The 21,042-nt window shown below is 40.9% G+C and overlaps 1 protein-coding gene across 6 annotated transcripts in view; it reads right to left on the bottom strand.

Annotated features, from left to right (window-relative positions):
* Positions 1-1,719: 1,719 nt before the first annotated feature.
* The window catches only part of LOC111156336 (CAP-Gly domain containing linker protein 1), a 123,051-nt gene continuing 103,728 nt past the window's right edge, over positions 1,720-21,042 (bottom strand). For 3 of the 6 annotated variants that reach the window (XM_022517099.1, XM_022517104.1, XM_022517102.1), the window contains 7 exons: positions 13,113-13,165; positions 7,079-7,196; positions 6,848-6,998; positions 6,171-6,220; positions 4,751-4,756; positions 3,715-3,839; positions 1,720-3,369 (listed from right to left, as the gene is read on the bottom strand). In XM_022517099.1, the coding sequence (XP_022372807.1) occupies positions 3,144-3,369; positions 3,715-3,839; positions 4,751-4,756; positions 6,171-6,220; positions 6,848-6,998; positions 7,079-7,196; positions 13,113-13,165 (729 nt within the window). In that variant the 3' untranslated portion in view covers positions 1,720-3,143. The remainder of the gene's footprint in view (positions 3,370-3,714; positions 3,840-4,750; positions 4,757-6,170; positions 6,221-6,847; positions 6,999-7,078; positions 7,197-13,112; positions 13,166-21,042) is intronic. The other 3 variants (XM_022517101.1, XM_022517100.1, XM_022517103.1) reach the window with 1 other exon arrangement.

Genomic DNA, 21,042 nt, shown 5'->3' with positions numbered 1-21,042 from the left:
TGGATGAAGCAGAAAAGCAAACAATCATCCGTATATACACATTTGTACACTCAATTCCATGATTCCATCAAAACCATTTAGATTTTAAACTAGCTTGTTTCCTCTCATGCACACTGTTCCATGCCCTATTTCTCAACCCGGTTTTTACAGTGCTTCTCAACCTGCATCACAAGTTCTTGGGGGTGCCCAGGTGGCTCAGTCGTTAAATGCCTTCAGCTCAGGTCATGGTCCCAGGGTCCTGGGATCCAGCCCCACTTTGGGTTCCCCGCTCAGGGGTAAGCCCGCTTCTCCCTCTCCCACTTCCCCTTTTTGTATTCCCTCTCTCACTGTGTCTGTCAAATAAATTAAAAAAGTCTTCTAAAGATTTTTATTTTTTAAAATTTATTTATTTGACAGAGAGATCACAAGTAGAGCAGGCGGGGTGGCGGGATGGGGTGGGGGAAGCAGGCTCCCCGCTGAGCAGAGAGCCTGATGTGGGGCTCCCAGGATACTGAGATCATGACCTGAGCTGAAGGCAGAGGCTTAACCCACTGAGCCACCCAGGCGCCCCTAAAAAAATTTTTTTTAATTTATTTTTTATTTAAGATTTTATTTATTTATTTGACAGAGAGAAATCACAAGTAGGCAGGGAGGCAGGCAGAGAGAGAGAGGAGGAAGCAGGCTCCCTGCCAAGCAGAAAGCCGGATGCAGGACTCGATCCCAGGACCCTGAGATCTGAGCCGAAGGCAGAGGCTTAACCCACTGAGCCACCCGGCGCCCCTAAAAAATCTTTTTTAAAAAACTGTCACATGTGCAGGCTTTTTGCCCAACTGAAAATGTGTATTATTTTAGCACCATCTGTGAGAATACATGTTGAGCTTAGCAGGACTTGTCATGAACTGTTAAATGAGGCTCTAACTTAAGAGTTGAAAAGCCCAAGGCTAGAAATCCCAAGCACGCATGAATGTAAATGAGCAAGACCAGGATGATAAACCCTCCTTCTCAAACAGGATCAGGATGCTAGAAGATGATCAACATAGGTGTTTAACTTGTGTAGAGACCAAATGTTTGGAAACATTGCTATACTGCTGTAGTTGCCCTATAAATATTGCAGGCCTTAGTGTTTTTTCTTTTTAGTTTTTATGGATATAACTGACATGTAACATTGTATTAGTTTCAGATGTACAACATGATTTGACCTAAGTATAAATTGCAAAATGAATACCACAGTAAGTTTATAGTTTGAGTCTTTTAATCCCCTTCGGTTAGTACTGAAGTCTAGGACTAGTGTCAGGGTATTACTTAGGTTAAAGTAATGTTCTTGTTCAACAAATAACCACTTTGGAAATATTGAGAACTTTTGGGGAGTCTGTGCTCATAAAACAAATGTTTGGTTCGGTAATCATTTTGCTGAACATCACAGCAACTTTCAGAATTTCTTTTTAAAACACTATGGATTGATAGTTGCTACTATCTGGTGCCATTTATATTTTTGTCAGGTATTACAGTGTGATATAGCAATGGATAATAACCTTAGTATTGATTTTATGTTAAGTGTGCCATAGGATGCTTTGAGATGGGAATACATTTTCTTTTTTGGGGGGGGAATACATTGATTTCTTAAAAGCTGTTTATCAACAAGATTGCAGTAGAAATTTCTATTTGGATATATAGTGCTTGCTCATTTAAGAAAAAAAACATAGACAAATAAACCTGAGAATAATATCAGTTTACTACCACTGGCAAAAAAGAACCATTTATTAAAGTAGATACAGAACACTTGTTTTCTCAAATTTTAATACTGCTTTACATTTTTGTTTGTGAAACACTTCCTATTATAATATGTTTATAACCAAAAATTTCAACTCATTACAGATTTTTCACTTGTCAGACACACGTTTGATAATCTTGAGGGGAAAAATACATCAAAGGCATATATACAATTATAGAAGTTCTTATTATACATGTAGCATGGAAGACACATTTATTACTTTTTACATATTCTAAAAGACATTCAAATGAAGATAAATAGATTCAAACTGGTTGATAAACTTCTGATGGTTGAGGTCCTTCATTTTTATTTTTTGTGATAAGAAACTCCAAAATTATTAATGTTGAATTTCTCATCATACATTCATCTAAAAACACGGTAAAAAAACTTGTAAAGATTGTAGACTGGTTAATTTAGGTGTTTTACTGTGGCTTATTATCTAGTTAATTGACTGCTGGGGATATCTGCTGGAGAAAGAAACAGATTTGGAGAAAACTCTCCCAGTTATTTATATCTGATAAAGAAACAAAGTGAAAACAGAAAAAAACAGTTGCAAAGCCACGTGATGTTATATTCTGGCCTCGTTCATCAGTCTTGATGTGTTTTCTTTTTCATAAAGGTAAAAATCTGAAAAGAAAGTCATTGTTTTTTCCCAAAATATAGATTTTTTAAAAAATATATACATATAATATATAGAAGCTGAAATTATGCAAAACCAATGAACAAAACAGCACAGTAGAGTGAGTAGGTGCAGCATATAGATTATAAAATGTCCCCACAGCAGTTGGGGCTTCCCCCTCCCTTTACCTGTTTCATGATTTTATAATCACACCCAAGTATTATCAAGCCTGAAATAAAGGCACTACTGACAACAGGTAGTGCAAAGAGCTCAGATACTTCTTTAAGAATAAAATACTTTAAATGAGTAGATGAAAATGCAAAATGGCACATTTTTCCAACTCATTCCAGTGTCAGAGCTTAACCCAAACATCTAAATATACAAACGCAGCCTGGAAATTTTTAGTGCAAATATGAAAAGTAACAGCATAATTTAAAGTTACTTAAATAAGGTATTGTGAGGGTAGGGATTGTTCTAGGAGGGTTCCCTCGGGGCAGTAAATGTAATGGCATCTGGTGCAATGTCTTGTCAGAACTTTTTAAAAATCAAGAAGACAAAATTAGAGGTGAAAACTCACCCACTAAGTATTTATTATTTCAAATTCTAAGGGGAGACTAAAAGGGTGATTTACTGAAGCTCAAAATATTTTCTTAGATTTGTGGATGGGGGTCAAAAATAACATGGGTTCTCCGGAAGTCTGCACACAGGATGCTGGTGTTCTGTTGTCTACATGCTCGTGCCCCTGAGGAGCCCGGCGTGAGGCTGGGGGTCCCATCAGAATGTCTCGTCGTCATTGCAGTGGGTGGCCCAGTGCCCGAACACCTCACAGATTTCACAGTACGGGCGCTCCTCGCTCCGACTGCCATGGTGTGTAGAATGGGGGGGGTCCTCTGACGCCTGTGCCTGGGTGGGGCAGTCCTCTGTGTCGTGGAGGTCAAAGCAGTCACATATGTCACAGAAGAGGCGAGGTTTCTTCTTGGACTGTTTCTCCTGGTCGTCACTACAAAGGTTAATGTGTATGATTAGAACTCATTTCTATCAGATGAAATTCAAGAGACAGTATCAGTTGCAAAGAACACAAAAGAAGCAAGAACTACTTATGGCCAAGTCTGGGAGCCTCGAGTATACGTCGTACATTTAATTCAAGTTGGACGTTCTACAGTCCACACTTGAAACTTTCCCATCAAATCATTTATAGAGTGCTACATCACTCTCTTGCCAGATTTCTGGAAATCGATTTATAGCCAAGACAATTGTTTCTCCAATCCACTGGAGAACTTGTAATTTAAAAACCTTCATTTTGGTGGAACGAAGGTTCTGATCATCATTGCTTAATATAAAATACCTGTCGTAGTTGTTTAGGTCATCGCCGTTCCCATTAAGGGCTGCTTCGGACATCATCTCCACCTTCATCTTGAGGTCTTGATTCTTCCTCTGAAGATCCACAATTACTGAATTCAGGAAATCAATCTGATTTGTCCGGGAAAAAAAAAAGACACGAATGTATGAAATGTCTAAAATGCACGCTGGAGGATCAAGAACGTCATGAAAGCATACTCTCACACTATGGCTGCAGAATGTGCTGGCGTCACGGGAGGGGCAATGGTGGCCATTACTGAGCCCACGTTTAAATGGTTTATATATACACACATACATATACAAAATTCTACAAAAAGCCTAACCAGTCATTTGTTCCACTAAACTCTGGGACAAATCCAGAACTTTTAGGCTCTGTAGATTTGGACAAGTTCATGGAATTCCCCTCCAGCCACCGCTTAACATCTACTGACTGGTCCCAGGGAACAGTCAACACATGTCATCGTCAGAGAAAAATGGAGGTGTTTCAAAGGGAAGGCTCAAGCTCCATTTCCGCTGAGGAGACAGTGGCACACGTGATAGAGCAGCACTCAGGTACCACATGTTCAAGGAGCACCTGTGCCAAGATTCACTGAGCAGTGGGACAACGAGGTGACCATCAGGAGGAGACACTCTTGTCCTAATGTCTCCTTTCAAACCAAGGGCACTTTAATTTAAAAACATTTTTCCCTCTTATATATAATTAAAAAGGTCCAATTTCTCTAAATATCCACTGAATAAATCCCACTTTACAATATTAAAAGTGAAATATTTCACTTTTTAAAGAAATATTGGCCCTACTTCTCCTGCTAGGGCAAGTTCTGAAACAAAGCTAGCAACCACTAGCTTCAGGATTCTCGGCAGGAGACCCCTTCCAACACTGAAGGGAGGGGTCCGTTTTCTAAGGCTTTATTGTGTTAGGAGCTACACCGCAGGAAGAAGAAAAAGTCACAAAATGCATATAAGTATAGTGGCAAATCACACACACTCACGCATGCTCACAAATTAGGAAACATAAAACAAACCATTTGCTGATTGGAACAAAGTGTTGGCAGCGGCAGATGAAACAAATGGAAGCAGAAAGGAAAGGAGAAAAGAAAACACGGTTAATTGAGTCTATGCTTATCAGACAGACGCACAGACTAAGCAGACAACACTATTAAGGTGAGTTAGTGCATCTGTTGAATCTTTTCATGTCTTTCAAAGGAGATGTTGGATAACTAAAACAAACTGCAAACTCACTAAATTTTTCTTTGAAGATGATGGTTTTTTTTTATGCCTTTGAGTTTTGAACAGAATAAATATATCCAAAATGTACTATTAAAATTGAAGGTGGACATTAGTTGTTTATGTGCCATTTATTTCTAAACATGGAATAGTTTGCCTCCATATAAACCCATTTTTAAAACTAAGGCTGTTTGATAATTGTGGCTTTAGGGAAATAGTTTTCAAGAACTCTCTTTTTTTTTTTTTTTTTTAAGATTTCGTTTATTTATTTGAAACAGAGAGAGATCACAAGTAGGCAGAGAGTCAGGCAGAGAGAGAGAGCCGGAAGCAGGCTCCCTGCTGAGCAGAGAGCCCGATGCGGGGCTCGATCCCAGGACCCTGAGATCACGACCCGAGCCAAAGGCAGAGGCTTAACCCACTGAGCCACCCAGGTGCCCCAAGAACTCTGTCTTTTTAAGGTCAAGAGGAGCAAGGAATCTTTTGACAGAGCAATTCTACTTCTACAAATCTGTCCTAACTAAATATTAGTATATCTGCAAAATGATAGATGTTCAAGATACTTCATTATAGCATTGTTCCTAATACACCTGAAAGATCGGAAACATCCCAAATATCATGTCAACTGACAAGGAACTGATGAAATCACAAAATATCCATATAAGGAAATACTATACAGCTACTAAAAAGACCAGATATGCTACCACTTGTGTCAAAAAGGAGAGGAAAGAGACAACTAGTTTTGTTTTTTATATATATGTTTTTACATCTCTGGAAAGATTCTTTAAAAAGGCACCAATAAGAATGATTACCTGTTTGACAGCCTGGGAACTGAGCAGATGAGAGATGGTGTGTTGTTGGAGATTTTCTACTGTATGTAAGTATATATATTTTTAAAAGATTTTATTTATTTATTTATTTATTTGACAGAGAAAGACACAGCAAGAGAGGGAACACAAGCAGGGGGAGTGGGTGAGGAAGAAGTCGGCTTCCCATGGAGCAAGGAGCCCGATGTGGGGCTCGATCCCACGATGCTGGGATCATGACCTGAGCCAAAGGCAGAAACTTAATGACTGAGCCACCCAGGCGCCTCTCTACTGTATATATTTTTAATATTACTGATTGTTTAGACCCTATGAATGTACCACCTCTTCAAAAAGTTAAATGATCTTTAAAAATAGTAAGCCAAGCCAAAAAAAAAAGGGGGGGGGGTAGTATTACCTGACTCTCCTGGGCTCTTTCGTCTTCTTCTGCCTGAGTATCAGTATTGCCTTATATTTAAAAAAAAAAAAAAAAAAAAAAAAAAGGAAGGGGGATTCACAACACTTCCATCTTTTTTCCCCCGGTGTTACTGCAACCAACGGGCCAGTATCAGACACATACTTTCACGTGAAATTCCCAAATGGGCCTCTTTGGGAACAGTTCATGGGTTCCCGTGGGGCATCTGGAGCCCTGAGGGGCAGACACGGTGCACGGTGGCTAGCCCTCCCCTGCCTGTCTTCTCCCTCAGGGATGGCCCCCCACTGTGGAAGATGCCCGCCACACCCACCTGGGACCGAAAATGGCAAAGCAAGCTGTCACCTGCTCACAAAGGGACCACCTGGGCTCCCAGTCAGGGCAGCGCCGTTTCAGAGCCCACCAAGGCTACTGGGAGGGCAGCTGTCACTTACGGCTCCTATCGTTGCCAACGCTCCAGAAGGGGGCATGCCAGGCACGTCCCCGTGTGCAGGACCTGGGTCATGACTACCCCTTATCTGAGTCAGTGGTGGGAGAGAGCCAAAAACAGACGGGGTAGGTCAGGGGCAGCCCAAAGGCCTTCCAAGGTCATCTCACTGGAAACTGGTCCTCTGCAGGAAGTGGCGGGGTGGGAAGGAAGCACCACGTGGCCATCACTTTACCTGAGGAGCTGCTGAGCTGCCGCTTGTTTTCTTTGAGTTGGAGCTCCAAGTTCTTGACCTGGAGTTCAAGTTTCGCCTTATCAGACTCCAGAGACTGAACAACCGAATGCAAGGACTTGGCGGAGGCGCTCTCTCCCCTGAGCACTGTGACCTGAAACGCAGCGGGTTAGCTTAGGCTTGCAGCTGGAACAGAGGAGGCAGCGGGGACGGTCCCCTCACAGGGTACTCTACCTCATTCCTCAGTTTTTCCAGCTCTGCGTCCTTTTCGGTGAGTAAGGCACTAGTAATACTGATGGATTTCTGCAAGGAAGCTTTTTCCTCATCTGCGTCTTTTATTAACTTGGATTCTCTAAAAGACCAAAGAGTTAAAAAAAAAAAAAATTCCAGAAATCAACCGAGAGAGTGGTGGGTGTATGACAGTCCTAGAACAGACACATTAACTTGAGTTAACAATAAAGAAAAACGTATCTCGGGGAAGTTTTAAAGGGGGCTGAGGCTATTACGCTTGCAAAATTTTACTTGAAATTTTACTCACTGTGAAGGAGAACAAGTTTACCTACACAAAGACATGCAGAATCTGCATATCATTGTATCCATTTGAATTTAAAGAAAAAAGTTAATAACTTCGGAAGACGGAGAATTAACAAAACAAAACAAGACTGTTAGCCCCAAAGAATTCTTTTTAAATCCACCCCCCCCCAACTGAATTCTGTTACTTCTTGAATAAATTATTACCAAGCAATAACAACAATTAAAATACACACATGCAAAGCGAGTATACACGGATGTCATGCAGAGCAGTTTTATGCTGGAGGTATCGGTTGGTTCTCACTAATTTCAGTAATTTTTGGCAACTTCCGAGAATGTGTTTTTGAGATCTCATGGGCCAAAACAGTAGCAAAGGCTATTACTGCAATTCATAATGAAAGGGTATGACTTTTCATCCACAGAATGTGGAAAGGACATTACGTTGCTCATAGAGATGAAAGGTAATTACATAAAGGCTGGAACAGAAATGTTAAAAATGGATTTCCAGGTGTAGAACGAGAAAGCATGGGCGGGGAGGAGTCTGGAGGGAGACGGTCAGAGTGCTTGGTTTATGTTCTCAGCCTGTCTCAGCATTTGGTTGTCAGCAGAGGGAATGGGACCAGGCCTTAAGAAGAGGGAAACATTTATCCTGGAGTCAAGGGGTGGAAAAAGGAAGGAGAAGATGAAGGGAAGACAGGGAGGGAGGGCAAAGACACAATTGATAAAACCCAGAAGGGCAAGCTACTGTGCGTTTAAGTGTGTGTGTATATTTAAATTTTTGTTGTAAAAATTACATGCATTCAAAGGTGCCAAGGTCATGAAAGACGAGGAAGGACTGAGGAACTGTGCCAGACTGAAGGAGGCTGCAGACGCACGACCACTGAATGCGGTGTGGTTTCCTAGCCTGAATCCCAGAAGAGGAAAAAGACATTAATGGGAAAACTGGGGAAATCTGAATGAAGTCTAGAGTCTAGCTAAGCACATGGAACCAATGTTGCTTTCTCAGTTTTGACAAATATACCAAGGAGTATACAATGGGCATATCGAGGGGCACGGGGCACAGGGTACGTGGGGACTCTCTGTACTGCCTCTGAGATTCTTCTGTAAATCTGAAATTTTAAAATGAAAAGGTTTTAAAAATTATGTGCAGTGTGAAACAAGAGGGGAAAAGTCCTTGAATCTCAAAAATATTTTGGGAAAAACACAGACTGGGTAAAAAGGTCCTAGCTAGCCCTACGGCCATCCAACCCACAACACTGCGTTAGTGTAGATGATTCGGTGAGAGGTCAAAACTTCAACAACAAGCGGCCAAATGGCTCCCGGCTCTAGAAGAAGGAACTGAGTGAATGCTGGGCATGTCATGGTTCAGTCTGTTTTAGAACTGACTAGAAGGATTGGAAACTGAGGCCCAGGTTAGAAATGGCAGAATGTATGTCTGGTTAGTGAGACCCAAGATATCCGGCACACGAATTACAGAATTCTCATGATTTATGGTAAATTGAAATTCTACACGAAGATGAAAATATAAGTGTTGTTTTTATCTTGTTGTGTGGCTTACACTTACGCTTCAGGACGATAAGTGGTAAGAAAAGAATCTGAGACTTACAGGAATTTCTTGAATTCAACACCCAAGCCTGATAAGAACACTGGAGAGGGGGTGGGTATTGGTGCTGTTAAATCACTAAGTGAACAACATCCTCCTTGGAAACAGGATCTTGTTTAGGTTAAAACAAAGCAAAAATTTTAATGGAAGGAATGGACAGGCACTTCTTCCACCTGGAAAGTAAACATCTGATGTTATCCGAAGTTACCCAAAAAATCTGGGGCTCCTTAACTTTCAATTAAACTTATATGGTAGTTTATTCTATTGTAAAAACTATTTCGAGAGTTTCACTTGTTACAAATCCAAGTGAAATCTGAAAAAACATGTAGTTTTTAATGTTTTTACTGAAAAATACCAGCATTTGAGGGGTTATTAGTTCTTCTATAATCTGAACTCTAAGGAGCCCAAATCTCATTCGGTGTTTGTGTTAGGGAGGGATAGAGACACCACCAGCTGGCAGAAGGAAAAAAGTTCAGGAACTTTCATCTGCTTATCACATACACACAACCCCTAAGGGAGGTTGCTTTCTAAGAAGATGGCAAGCAGAACGTTTCTTGTACAAGTGATCAAAAGACACGTTGTTAAGAAAGGGATCCGCCTCGTCATTTATATACCAAATGACAGGACAAGGAGCCTTTGGCAGCTCATCTTTGTGGTAGATCTTCGCTGCTGGCTTCTTAAGGCTATTTCTAAGCCCTCATCCCACTGCGCAGACTAAGAGGGACTAATTTAAATCACTTATGCCAACGTTACTGACATCTGAGTCACAAATCACACTGCGGGGGGGGGCACCCCTCTGTTACCTTGAAGCCATGCTGGCCAGAGTGACTTGCTGTCACTGCAAGTATCAAGAAGGGAAGATAAACATGATCTGAAAGAACAGCTATGGGGGCCAGAAATCTTTCCCCCAAGGGGAACATGTTATCCAGATTCTTTCCTTACGACTTACTAAAGAAATAAATTCTAGTAATGAAGCAAATACCTTAAAGTGTTACTGGGCAAGCTTTAAAAATGCAAGATAACAAGAACCAAATATTAGAAACATGAAGAGAAATGCAGGTACAGTAAGGAGAGCTAAATTTGCGCCAAAGTTTTTTGCTGTATATACGTATAAAACTGGTGTGTGGGGTGTGTGTGTGTGTGTGTGTACGTACTGCTGAGAATATCTTACAAAACATAAGCAAGACACAGAGGGACAAAGGCAGCCAAAAAATATATACAACAATTTGTTTTACTAAAAATATATTAAATTTATTTATTATAACGTGGATAGACTTTCTTTAGTCTTACCATTAAAGACACACAGATAGAGCAAAGGAAGCAGGAGTAGGGAAGGGAAAAGAGAGGGTGAAATGAGCATTGGTAAGTAGCGCAAGCTCGAGACAGTCCGACAGTCAGCAACCCACAGTGAGCTAAATGAGCCGAAGTAGCACAGGACCTCTTTAGACTCCGTATCGCCAACCAGTTTCCGTTCCTGACGTTTAGCCTGCATTTACACTAAATGAATTAATTCGGACTCCGAAGAGTCCACATCTGAGATTTGGGCTCTCAGGTCCCCGCAGTGACACCACAAAGCCTGGAGAAGGGAGGGAAGCCAACCACGTTCCCCAATCTGCTCTAGGCTTCAGTGGACAGAAAAACCTCCTTCTCCACTTCTGTCAGGCAGAGCAATTCAAGGTTGGCTCTGCTCTGTCAGCTGTCTGGAAGCCTGTTTTGAAAGAAGGTCTGCCTAACTTGGAAACCAGTTTCCAAAATAATGATTATATGTTTAAGATAGGAGAAAAGCCTTTACTACATGTTGCCTGCAATTCAATGTTCAGATACCAAAAGACTGGAGCAAATACAGGACAATGCTACTACTGAATGGTAAGTAGTTTGGGCCTATAGGTCAGGAATAAGTTCTGCCCTTCAATACGATGACCATTTGAATGACACAATTAGATACTACCTTGACCATGTATGTTCAGAGATCACTTCTCAATTAAATTCTTGTCTAAGACTTCACTTCTTGCATGAACAACGTTGAAAATACCTTTATGGTTTAAGTACTTTCCAGCCTTTTAAATTAAGAGCATATCAAATTCTTTTCAGTACCCCATGCTCAATTTACTTAACTATCACACACACACACCGACCTATGAATCCATCCTCAAACTGGCTTTTAGCAGGCATTTAAGGGCCCAAATTGTTAGCTACAATATATTTGCATTCAGATTTCAGACATAACGTTCCACGAGGATTAATGTGACAATAGAATAGTGCAAAACAGAAGTTAGGTTTTTAAATTTTTCACTTTCAGAAAAAATTGCCAACTCTATCTGCATTTATTGATATAGGGAGTAATTTTCAGGAGACTGTCTCCTAAACTCATCCAGGACTTAAAAATGGGAGCAAAGTTGGGGACATAAACAGTGGCCTTAGCACACACCCAAACTTACTTAGCTCATCTTTTTAAGCCGTGAAAAAAGTCACATGCCTGAGCACATTTTGAAAGGCATGTAATTTAAAGTCACATGGTAAAGACTAAGGAAGCATAGCAGCTTTATTCTAAGAAGAAAAAAAAAAAAAAGATTTAAGAGTAACAATAAAATAAATAAATGCACAGTGAGCAAAGAGGCAGCATGAAAACCGGAAGCCCTCCGGGACCTTAGGCCTACATCCAAGTTGCTGGCCGGCCGCCTGCCATCTCGGGCCTCCGTTTCCTCGTTTGTAAGTGCACCCCCCGCCCCACACCACCGGGCGGCTCCGAGATTGGGTTTGTGGATTACGAATACAAAGGGATAACGCCGGGCTTGCCGACTTCCACCAGCCCGTTTCCATATGCTCGCTGACCGCAGTGCCTCGGGAGTAAGCCCCGCTACTGTCCTCACACACCCCTGACTACTGCATCGGGAGGCTCTCTTGAAAGAAATCTATGTAAAATCCAATATCCCGAGGCGCCCCCCACCCCCCACCCCCGGGGGCAGAGCTGCGGCCGCCCTCACGCGGGCGGGAAAGAAGGGCCGACCAGTCCCCACAGCTCCCGGCGCCTGCGGACCAGCTGGCGGGACCGGGGCGGGGGCGCTGACGAAACGTGCGCGCATTCTGGTGTGAAACTTCTCAGAAGAACGAATCTTAGTACTTCTTAATGAAAAAAAAAAAAAAAAAAAAAAAAAAAAGGGGGAAAGGGCGCTGTCGGCCGGAGGCCTGGCCCCCGTCAGAACGCAGCCCGCGGCTCCCACGACTCTGTGGGCTGAATGAAGCCCTCGGTTCCTAAGCAACCGCCAAGCCGCGGTGGGGGGGAGTGGGGGGAGGGGAAAGCCCGCCAGGGCTGGACACACCAGTCGGCGGGGAGGGGGGCGTCCTCCTGCCTGACCGGGATAAAACACTCTGCTAGAGCACCGACGAGTTCTCGGTTCAAATATTCTTGGAGAGTTATTTTTAGTTTCATTAAGAAAAAAAGCGCGTCCCCGTGCCGGGGCTCATCTACGCGGTACCGCGCGGGGGGCGGTTCTCGGCCGGAGGGCGCCCCTCGGCGGCTCGGCGGGCGGCGTAAAGCGCAGGATTTCTCTAGACACAAACCGCAGGTACTAGAAGAGCAGACAGGAGGCGGTGGGGGTAGAGAAGCGTCGGCTTCTCAGCGGTTATTTCTCGGGGCCCGTTCATGCTTACTCAAAAATGCTGGAAGGTTTCCACTTAAATATCATTGGATTATCATGAAAGAACAAGAACAAAGCTATTTTCTCTTTTTTTGGACAAAGAATTCAAATTGATGCTATCATTATTATTGAAAAGTTATAATTTTTATATAATGCAATCAGTATTTATATGCTGATCAATTACTCTTTGCAAAATTACAGCATTTTTAGCTCCTGAAAATGAGGAGGTAACAACAATGTAATGAGACAGTCCCATCTTAGAACACTTATGAATAAATGCAACTGAAAAGGGCTTAAAAACTGTTCTATTCTTTGTCTTGGTAATGAATACCATAACTTTTGCAAATACATTTTCATCATTTATTAATCAGGAGGACCACTATCATAATCCAATTTTCTGAATATAAGAAGGTAGCATATTTTCTACAAGTCACATCATGTTCTGACATTTTCCTAATTAAACACATACAACAATAAACACAAAAAGAAAGCCTACCTCTTTTTCATTTCTAACAACTGATTATTGAGCACAGATCTCTCCTCTTCTAGCTGGAAAAAAACAGACAAAAAGTTCAGTTCGTTACAAAAGTCCAGAGAGAGACCTATTTCTCATCCCACATGTCCCATTCCCAGGCCAGGATGGATAAATCAGTGGGCCAGGACAGTGAAAAAAGAGCAGTGGTTAGTACATCATGTACAGTTGTTAATTTATAAATCATTTATCATCTGGATGACTCCCCTTCCTCAGTATAGGCTGTATCTTCAACATTCGATAAATGTTTCTTTCATTTCTTAAATGAATGAGTGAAAGCTTCACTGTTAACATTCTGGCTCCTTCACTGAAATCACACAGATCAAGTGTCACTAACTCATGGTGGGCTAGGCACAGGCTATTTACTCCACACGGGCCTCATTTCATCCCTTCCACATTCCAGGCACTGGTTTCTCACCTATAAAACAAGGAAGTTACAAGAGAATTTCCAGTCGCCCTTGAGTTCTAAAATTCTATTATTCCATGAAGGGTGAAAAACAAAACATTCAGTTATTTTAATCCTGTGAGAGAAGACTCACTCCCACCCCCTGATCTGTACCACACAGAGTTTATTATATTGAAATACGAATTTCAACTCACACTGTTAATAAAACTAAGAGGTGAGGGGCACCTGGGTGACTCAGTATGTTAAGTGTCTGCCTTTGGCTCAGGTCATGATTTCAGGGTCCTGGGATGGAGACCGAGTCTGTCGGTCGGTCGGTCGGGCTCCCTGCTCAGTGGGAAGCCTGCTTCTACCTCTGCTTGTGCTCTTTACGCCACACACCCCCCACCCAAGTAAATAAATAAATAAATGAATGAATGAAAACCAAAAACGAAGGGATGAGACTCACTTCTTTGTGAGTTTTGTTTTTTCCAAATCAAAAGACAACACCAAAGATTATGAAATGGTTTCCAAGAGCCCAGAATTCAAGCTACTAGCTCACTCACTGTATGGAGGTATGGTCTTATTTCTGATTTTGTATCAATTATGCATATGCTTTGCTGTGTCTTCATACTTTTAAAGTTCTTAAATATAAATAACTCTGTGTTTTGAACATAAAATTATATTAAACACAAAACCTATTGAGATGAAACATACAGTTTTTTCAATTTAAACTCTGCTTTCCTCGTCCACTGAAGATGTATGCTTTTGCTGCATGAGTAATTCACAAAAAATATTTAGAAAATTTTAAAGAGTGAAGGGAAGAGAAAAGGGTGGGAGACAAACCTTAACAACTAAAATAAGAGGGAGAACATCTGGAGAGTGGGATGTGGAGATGAGAGGGGCTTTCTTTTTTTTTCCCTTTACGCCCTTTTCTACAGTTTATATTTATTTTTTAAACAAGGAAGCTGTTTTATGATTAAAAGTGGGTACTGAGAAGTACCTACAATGAAGATAAATGAAGATAAAAAGGCAGATGACTCAACAGAGAAAATAAATTATTAACAAACGTGAAAAATCATTCAACACTTTAAAGAACAAGTATGCAGAGACTCTCCCTCTTTATTGGAGGGTGCACTGTGCCTGAATTTCCATGGAACAGAAATCTGGAATGCTTATGGAACAGATTTCTTCATAGGAGATGACGTTTTTCCCTTCTTCTGCTCTAGGACCCAGTCCAGGTTGACAAGTTCACTTAGTGGCTCTACTGCTTTAATCTAGTTCCTCACTGTTTCCTTATTTTTTGTGACCTTGACAGTCTGGAGCCACACAAGCCAACACAAGGTCAATCTGGATTCATCTGATGCTTCCATATGAGGAGAGTCACAGCACACGCGTTGGAGCAGGAACACGACAGAACTGATCCTGTGTTGTCCTCAACAGGGATCAAGGCACACACTAGGTTGTTTTTTGATAAGGGTAACTTTGATCACTTGGCTGAGGAAGTATCATCCATGTTTCTCCACTGTAAAGGTATGTTTTTTTTTCTTTGTAATTAATATGTATTTTGTGAAGAGATTCTTTGAAAATGGGTAAGCATCCGGCTCCTAGCAAAACATCAACCCATTTCTTTTAGTATCAACTGATGCATCTACCCTAAATAAAGTACTACCATCACGGCTACCCAGTAGTGATTTTCTAATTCCATCATTTCACCTATTTATTAGTTGTCATTTCACCAAACGTTTTTCCTCCATTTATTTATATTTAAATACATCATTTCCATGACACATCATGTTATTCTAATGTTATTCAATAAGCTACACTCCATTCCTATCAATATTTCTTTTGATGTTCAAATTTTCCCAGATTTGGCCAGTGGGAGCCCTTTTGACATGATTATGATGTTCTTCTAATCTCCAGTACTGTTTTTTTTTTTTAAGATTTTATTTATTTACTTGACAGAGATCACAAGTAGTCAGAGAGGCAGGCAGAGAGAGAGAGAGGGGAAGCAGGCTCCCTGCTGAGCAGAGAACCCGATGCAGGGCTCAATCCCAGGACCCTGAGATCATGACCTGAGCCGAAGGCAGAAGCTTAACCCACTGAGCCACCCGGGTGCCCCATAATCTCCAGTACCGTTTAAGCACTTCCTTGCATCCTGGTATACAAGATATTCCAGGCTTGTCTTGTACTCTCTCTGCCCTAGCCCTGGAATCAGCCATTTCTTTAAGAATCTTTTAAATGCAGAAACACATTTAAAAACAAAATCTAGGTGCTAAGTGTACTCACTAATATTGGAGTGTTGTTGCTTCTAAGCCCTGTCAGTGGACCTGATCAAAATTTAACACAAGCCCTGTCAGTGGACCTGATCAAAATTTAACACTGCTGGTCTTCAACAGATACTGTTAAGAAAATATAAAGACAAGCCACAGACTCAGAAAACACTTGCAAACACAACCTGATAAAGAACCTGTATCTAGAACTTACTAACAATACTCACAACTCAGTAATATGCAAACAACCAAATTTAAAAGTGGGCAGAAGATCTGAAGAGACACTTGACCAGAGAAGAGATATAAAAGGCCATAAGCACACGAAAAGATGCCCAACATCATTAGTCCAACAGGGAAATGCCAATCAGAACACCTGGGATACTTGTGTTACAATTTTTAGTTTCATTCCATGGTGGTCAGAAAACAAACGTCACGTGATTTCAATCCTTTTAAAAATCACTGAGACTATTTCATGGTCTATCCTGGAGAATGTTCCCCGTGCACCTGTGCAGCACACTGATTCCGCTCCTGTTGGGTGCTCTACAGATGACCATCAGGTCTAGCTGATTCACAGTGCTGTTCCAGTCTGCAGCTCCTGATCCCCTCTCTAGTTGCTCTATTAGTGAAATAGGCTACTGAAGTTTGAAGTCTCCAACTAGTATTGTTGAATTGTTTATTTCTTTCTTTTTTTTTTTTTAGGGTTTTAAAGATTACTTATTTATTTACCTGAGAGAGAGTGAGAGACAGAGAGACGGAGAGTACAAGCAGGGGGAGGGACAGAGGGAGAGGGAAAGGAAGAAGCAGGTTCCCTGCAGAGCACGAAACCAGACTCGGGACTCCATCCCAGGACCCCAGGATCATGACCCAAGCCGAAGGCACACGCCTGACTCACTGAGCCGCCCAGGTGCCCATTTCTTCCTTTAATTCTATCAGTTTTGCTTTGCATATTTTGGGGCTCTATTATTAGGTGCATAATAATTGTTATAGTTTATCTTTTTTTTAAAAGATTTTATTTATTTATTTGACAGACAGAGATCACAAGTAGGCAGAGAAGCAGGCAGAGAGAGAGGAGGAAGCAGGCTCCCTGCCGAGCAGAGAGCCCTATGAGGGGCTCGATCCCAGGACCCTGGGATCATGACCCGAGCCGAAGGCAGAGGCTTTAACCCACTGAGTCACCCAGGAGCCCCTGGTTTCATTATCTTTTATCATCATAAAATGTCTTTCTTTGTCTCTAGTAACAATTTTTGTCTTAAAAGTCTATTTGGTCTGATATTACTATAGCCACTCCAACGTGATTTTGGTTACTGTTGGCAAGGAATATCTTTTTTCTTTTTTCTTTTTTTTTTTTTTTTTTTGGGAAGGATTTTTTTTTTTCTTTTTTTTTTTTTTTTTTTTTTTTTTGGCAAGGAATATCTTACTCCATCCTTTCACTTTGAACCCATTTGTGTCTTTGAATCTAAGCTGTGTCTCTTACAAACAGCATATAATCAGATCATCATTTTAAAAAAATTCATCCTGTTAACGTCTGCCAACACTCTTTTATTTTTTTATTTTTATTTTTTAAAGATTCTATTTATTCATTTGACAGAGAGAGACACAGTGAGAGAGGGAACACAAGCAGGGGAAGTGGGAGAAGGAGAAGCAGGCTTCCCGCTGAGCAGGGAGCCCCATGCGGGGCTTGATCCCATGACCCCGGGATCATGACCCGAGCTGAAGACAGCCTCTTAACCAACTGAGCCACCCAGGTGCCCCTGCCAACACTCTTTTAATCAGTGTTTAATCCATTTACGTTTAATGTTATTATGGGTAAATTACAAACTTTTTTCCAATTAATAAAGTTTATGTCTTGGAGTTTTGGATGCACAGCAAAACTGAACAGAAAGTACAGACATTTCTCACACACTCCCTGTCCCCATACATGCACAGCCTCCCACACTAACAACCTACGCCACAGTAATACATTTGTTACAAGCACTAAGCCTACACTTGACACATCATTATCACCCGAAGTTCACAGTTTACCTTAGGTTCGCTCTTGGTGGGGTACATTCTAGGAGTTTCCATGAATGTATAAAGACACATAGCCACCATGGTAGTATAACCAAAATAGTGTCACTGGCCTAGTATCACTATCCTTGATACTCTCCCTATTCACTCTTGCCCCCACTTTACCCCTCCCACAACCACTATCTTTTTCTTGTCTTCATAGTTTTGCCTTTTCCAGAATGTCTTATCTTTGGAACCATATGATACATAGCTTTTTCAAATGGGCTTTTTTCCCTCAGTAATATGCATCTAATGTTCCTCCATGTGGTTTCATGGCCATGAGAGGCCATTTCTTTTTGGTGCTGAATAATATTCTGTCATCTGGATGACCAAAGTTCATTCATTCACCTATTGAGGGACATCTTGGTTGTTTCCAAGTTTTTGGCAACTGTGAATAAATCTACTATCAACAGCTATGCACAGGCTTTTGTGTGGATTTAAGTTTTCAGTTCATTTGGATTAATACCAAGGAGTGCAACTGCTGGATCTTATGGTGAGTGTGTGTTTAGTTTTGTTAGAAACTCAACTGTCTCCCAAAGCAGCTATACCATTTTGCATTGCCACCAGCAGTGAATGAGAGTTCCAGTTCCTCCACAATTTCACCAGCACTTGTGTTGCCAAATGTTTTACCTTGTGGCCATTCTGATGGGTGTATCATATTATCTCATTGTTAATTCACAATTCTCTAATGACTTATGATGTTCAGCCACTTTTCATATGTTAATTTCCACCTACATATCTTCTTTAGTGAGGTGTCTATTCAGGACTTTCATCCATTTTGTAATTGGGTTATTCATTTTCTTATTGTTGAGTGTGAAGAGTTCTTTGTATATTTAGAGTAACAGTCCTTAATCAGATGAAGTCTTTGTAAATACTTTTTCCAAATCTGTGGCTTGTCTTCTCATTCTCTTTCACATTGTCTTTCACAGACAAGAGCTTTAAGTTTTAATAAAGTTCAGCTTATCAATTCTTTTTTGTGGGCTCATTTCGTTGGTGGTCTTGTTCCTAAAAAGTCACCACTGTATCCAAGGTCATTTAGGTTTTCCCTAATCTTCTTTCCTAGGAGTTTTATAGTTGTGCATTTTACATTTAGGCTTATGATCCATTTCAATGTAGTTTTCATAAAGGATGTAATATTTGTGTCCAGATTCACTGTTTTGCATGTGGATGTCTACTTGTTACAGCACTACCTCTTGAAAAAACAATCTTTGCTTCATTGCATTGTCTTTCCACCCTCGTCAAAAATCAGTTGCCTATTTATGTGACTCTATTTCTGAGCCCTTGTTCTACTGCTCTGTTTGTCTATTTTCTCAATCTCACACTGTATTGATTACCATAGCTTTATAGTGAAGACTTAAGCTTTTAGCTTTTTATAAATGGTATTATGTTTCCAATTTCAAGTTCCACTTGTTCATTGCTGGTATATAAAATAGTGATTTGACTTTTGTATATTAAACCTCATATCCTGAAAATCTGTTGTAACCACAAATACACACACACACACACACACACACACACACACACACAATTTGTATTTTCAAATACACACACACATAGATATGATGGTTCTCTGTCAAGAGTGCTGCTGACTGTGTGACTGTGTGGCCACAGGACAGGGGACTGTGACTGAGTGAGCCCAATACATATGAAGTAGCTCTTAACACAGTGCACACACATGTCAACTTAGTCTTTGATTTTTTTTAAAGATTTTATTTATTTATTTGACAGACATAGATCACAAGTAGGGAGAGAGGCAGGCAGAGAAAGAGAGAGGGAGAGGAGGAAGCAGGCTCTCCACCGAGCAGAGAGCCCGATGCAGGGCTCGATCCCAGGACCCTGAGATCATGACCTGAGCCGAAAGCAGAGGCTTTAACCCACTGAGCCACCCAGGTGCCACTAGTCTCTGATTTTTATTCCTGGATGCTTTCTTCCACTTTATCACCTCATGTATTGTTAGTTGTATTCTCTCTGTATATTTCTCTAGGCTTTTCTCCTTTTTCTTCCCTACTTTTATCTTGCAAATGTTTTAAACTCACATTCACTAAATGATCAAAATTAACATCACCAATAAATGGGATAAAGCAACATGACATGCCTCTTGGAAGGACACATTATCTTCCTGCTAAAAATGCATAACCATCATATTAACCATCACACAAACCCAAAATGAAGGCCTTTATACAACATCATTGGTATATTCTTTTAAAAAACATGAAGTCAATTCATAAAAGACAAAGAATGACAGAAGCATTCCAGATGAAGAAAATGAAAGAGACTTGAGTCAGTGAATGAAATGCATGATCCTGGATTGGATCCTGTACCAGATGGGGGGTGGGGAGGGAACTATAAAGGACATTTACTGGGACAACTGCCTAAACAGAAATATGGCCTGTACATTAAATAACAGTGTTAAAAATTCCTGAATTTGGTAACTGCACTGTGGTTAGGTAAAAACAACTCCTTACAGTATATGAGTATTCTGTGTTCTCCTTTTATAACTTTTTGCAAAGTTTGAAATAACTTCCAAATCAAGTTGAAACATGACTCTATTCTGTATCTGCAGCTCCCTGAGCTGTTAGCTTAATTGTCTACTCACCGGCATTTAGTGCTCACACCAATACTAGGCCTTTTTGCCATAATTTCTCTTTAGCTAAATCCTGAATTTTGATTCACCTCCAGATTTTATCAGCAAACGGCTTACTTTCCAGAAGGACTCACAGATGCTACAGCTTCTAAGTTCTTTCATGATGTTTTTTCAGATGTTTTTTGAAAACACCTGCCTGTCTTCTTATCTGTGAAATAACTGTCAGGATAGGACACTCCTGATCATTTTTTCTGTCCCTTAGAAAACTTTGGGAACAGTGTGGCACAGTTTTCTGGCATTGAATGTGGCCCCAGTGGATCAGTTCTTTGTGTTTTTTTTTTTTAAACCTTTTTATAAGGAATATGCCTTGTAAGGACCTATTTAGCCAGAGCAATTCCATCTTGGATTAAACAGCCATTTTGTTGTTTATGCAGTAAAACTTAAACTAACCGCCCCCCCCAGGGGAACCTACTTAAAAGCAAGTCCAGGAAACCAATAAAATATGGTTGACCAGTCCCAGATAAGAGAGCCCAAACACAAGGGTGGGTCAGATCAGGTAGAGATAACAGAGCCCGGATGCAGGGATGAGTCGGGCCAGGTGGAGACATC

The sequence above is a fragment of the Enhydra lutris genome, unplaced genomic scaffold, assembly GCF_002288905.1.
Source record: "Enhydra lutris kenyoni isolate GAN:26980312 unplaced genomic scaffold, ASM228890v2 scaffoldscaffold46, whole genome shotgun sequence".
NCBI classification, from domain to species: domain Eukaryota; kingdom Metazoa; phylum Chordata; class Mammalia; order Carnivora; family Mustelidae; genus Enhydra; species Enhydra lutris.
This window is presented reverse-complemented; position numbering and strand designations above follow the sequence as displayed.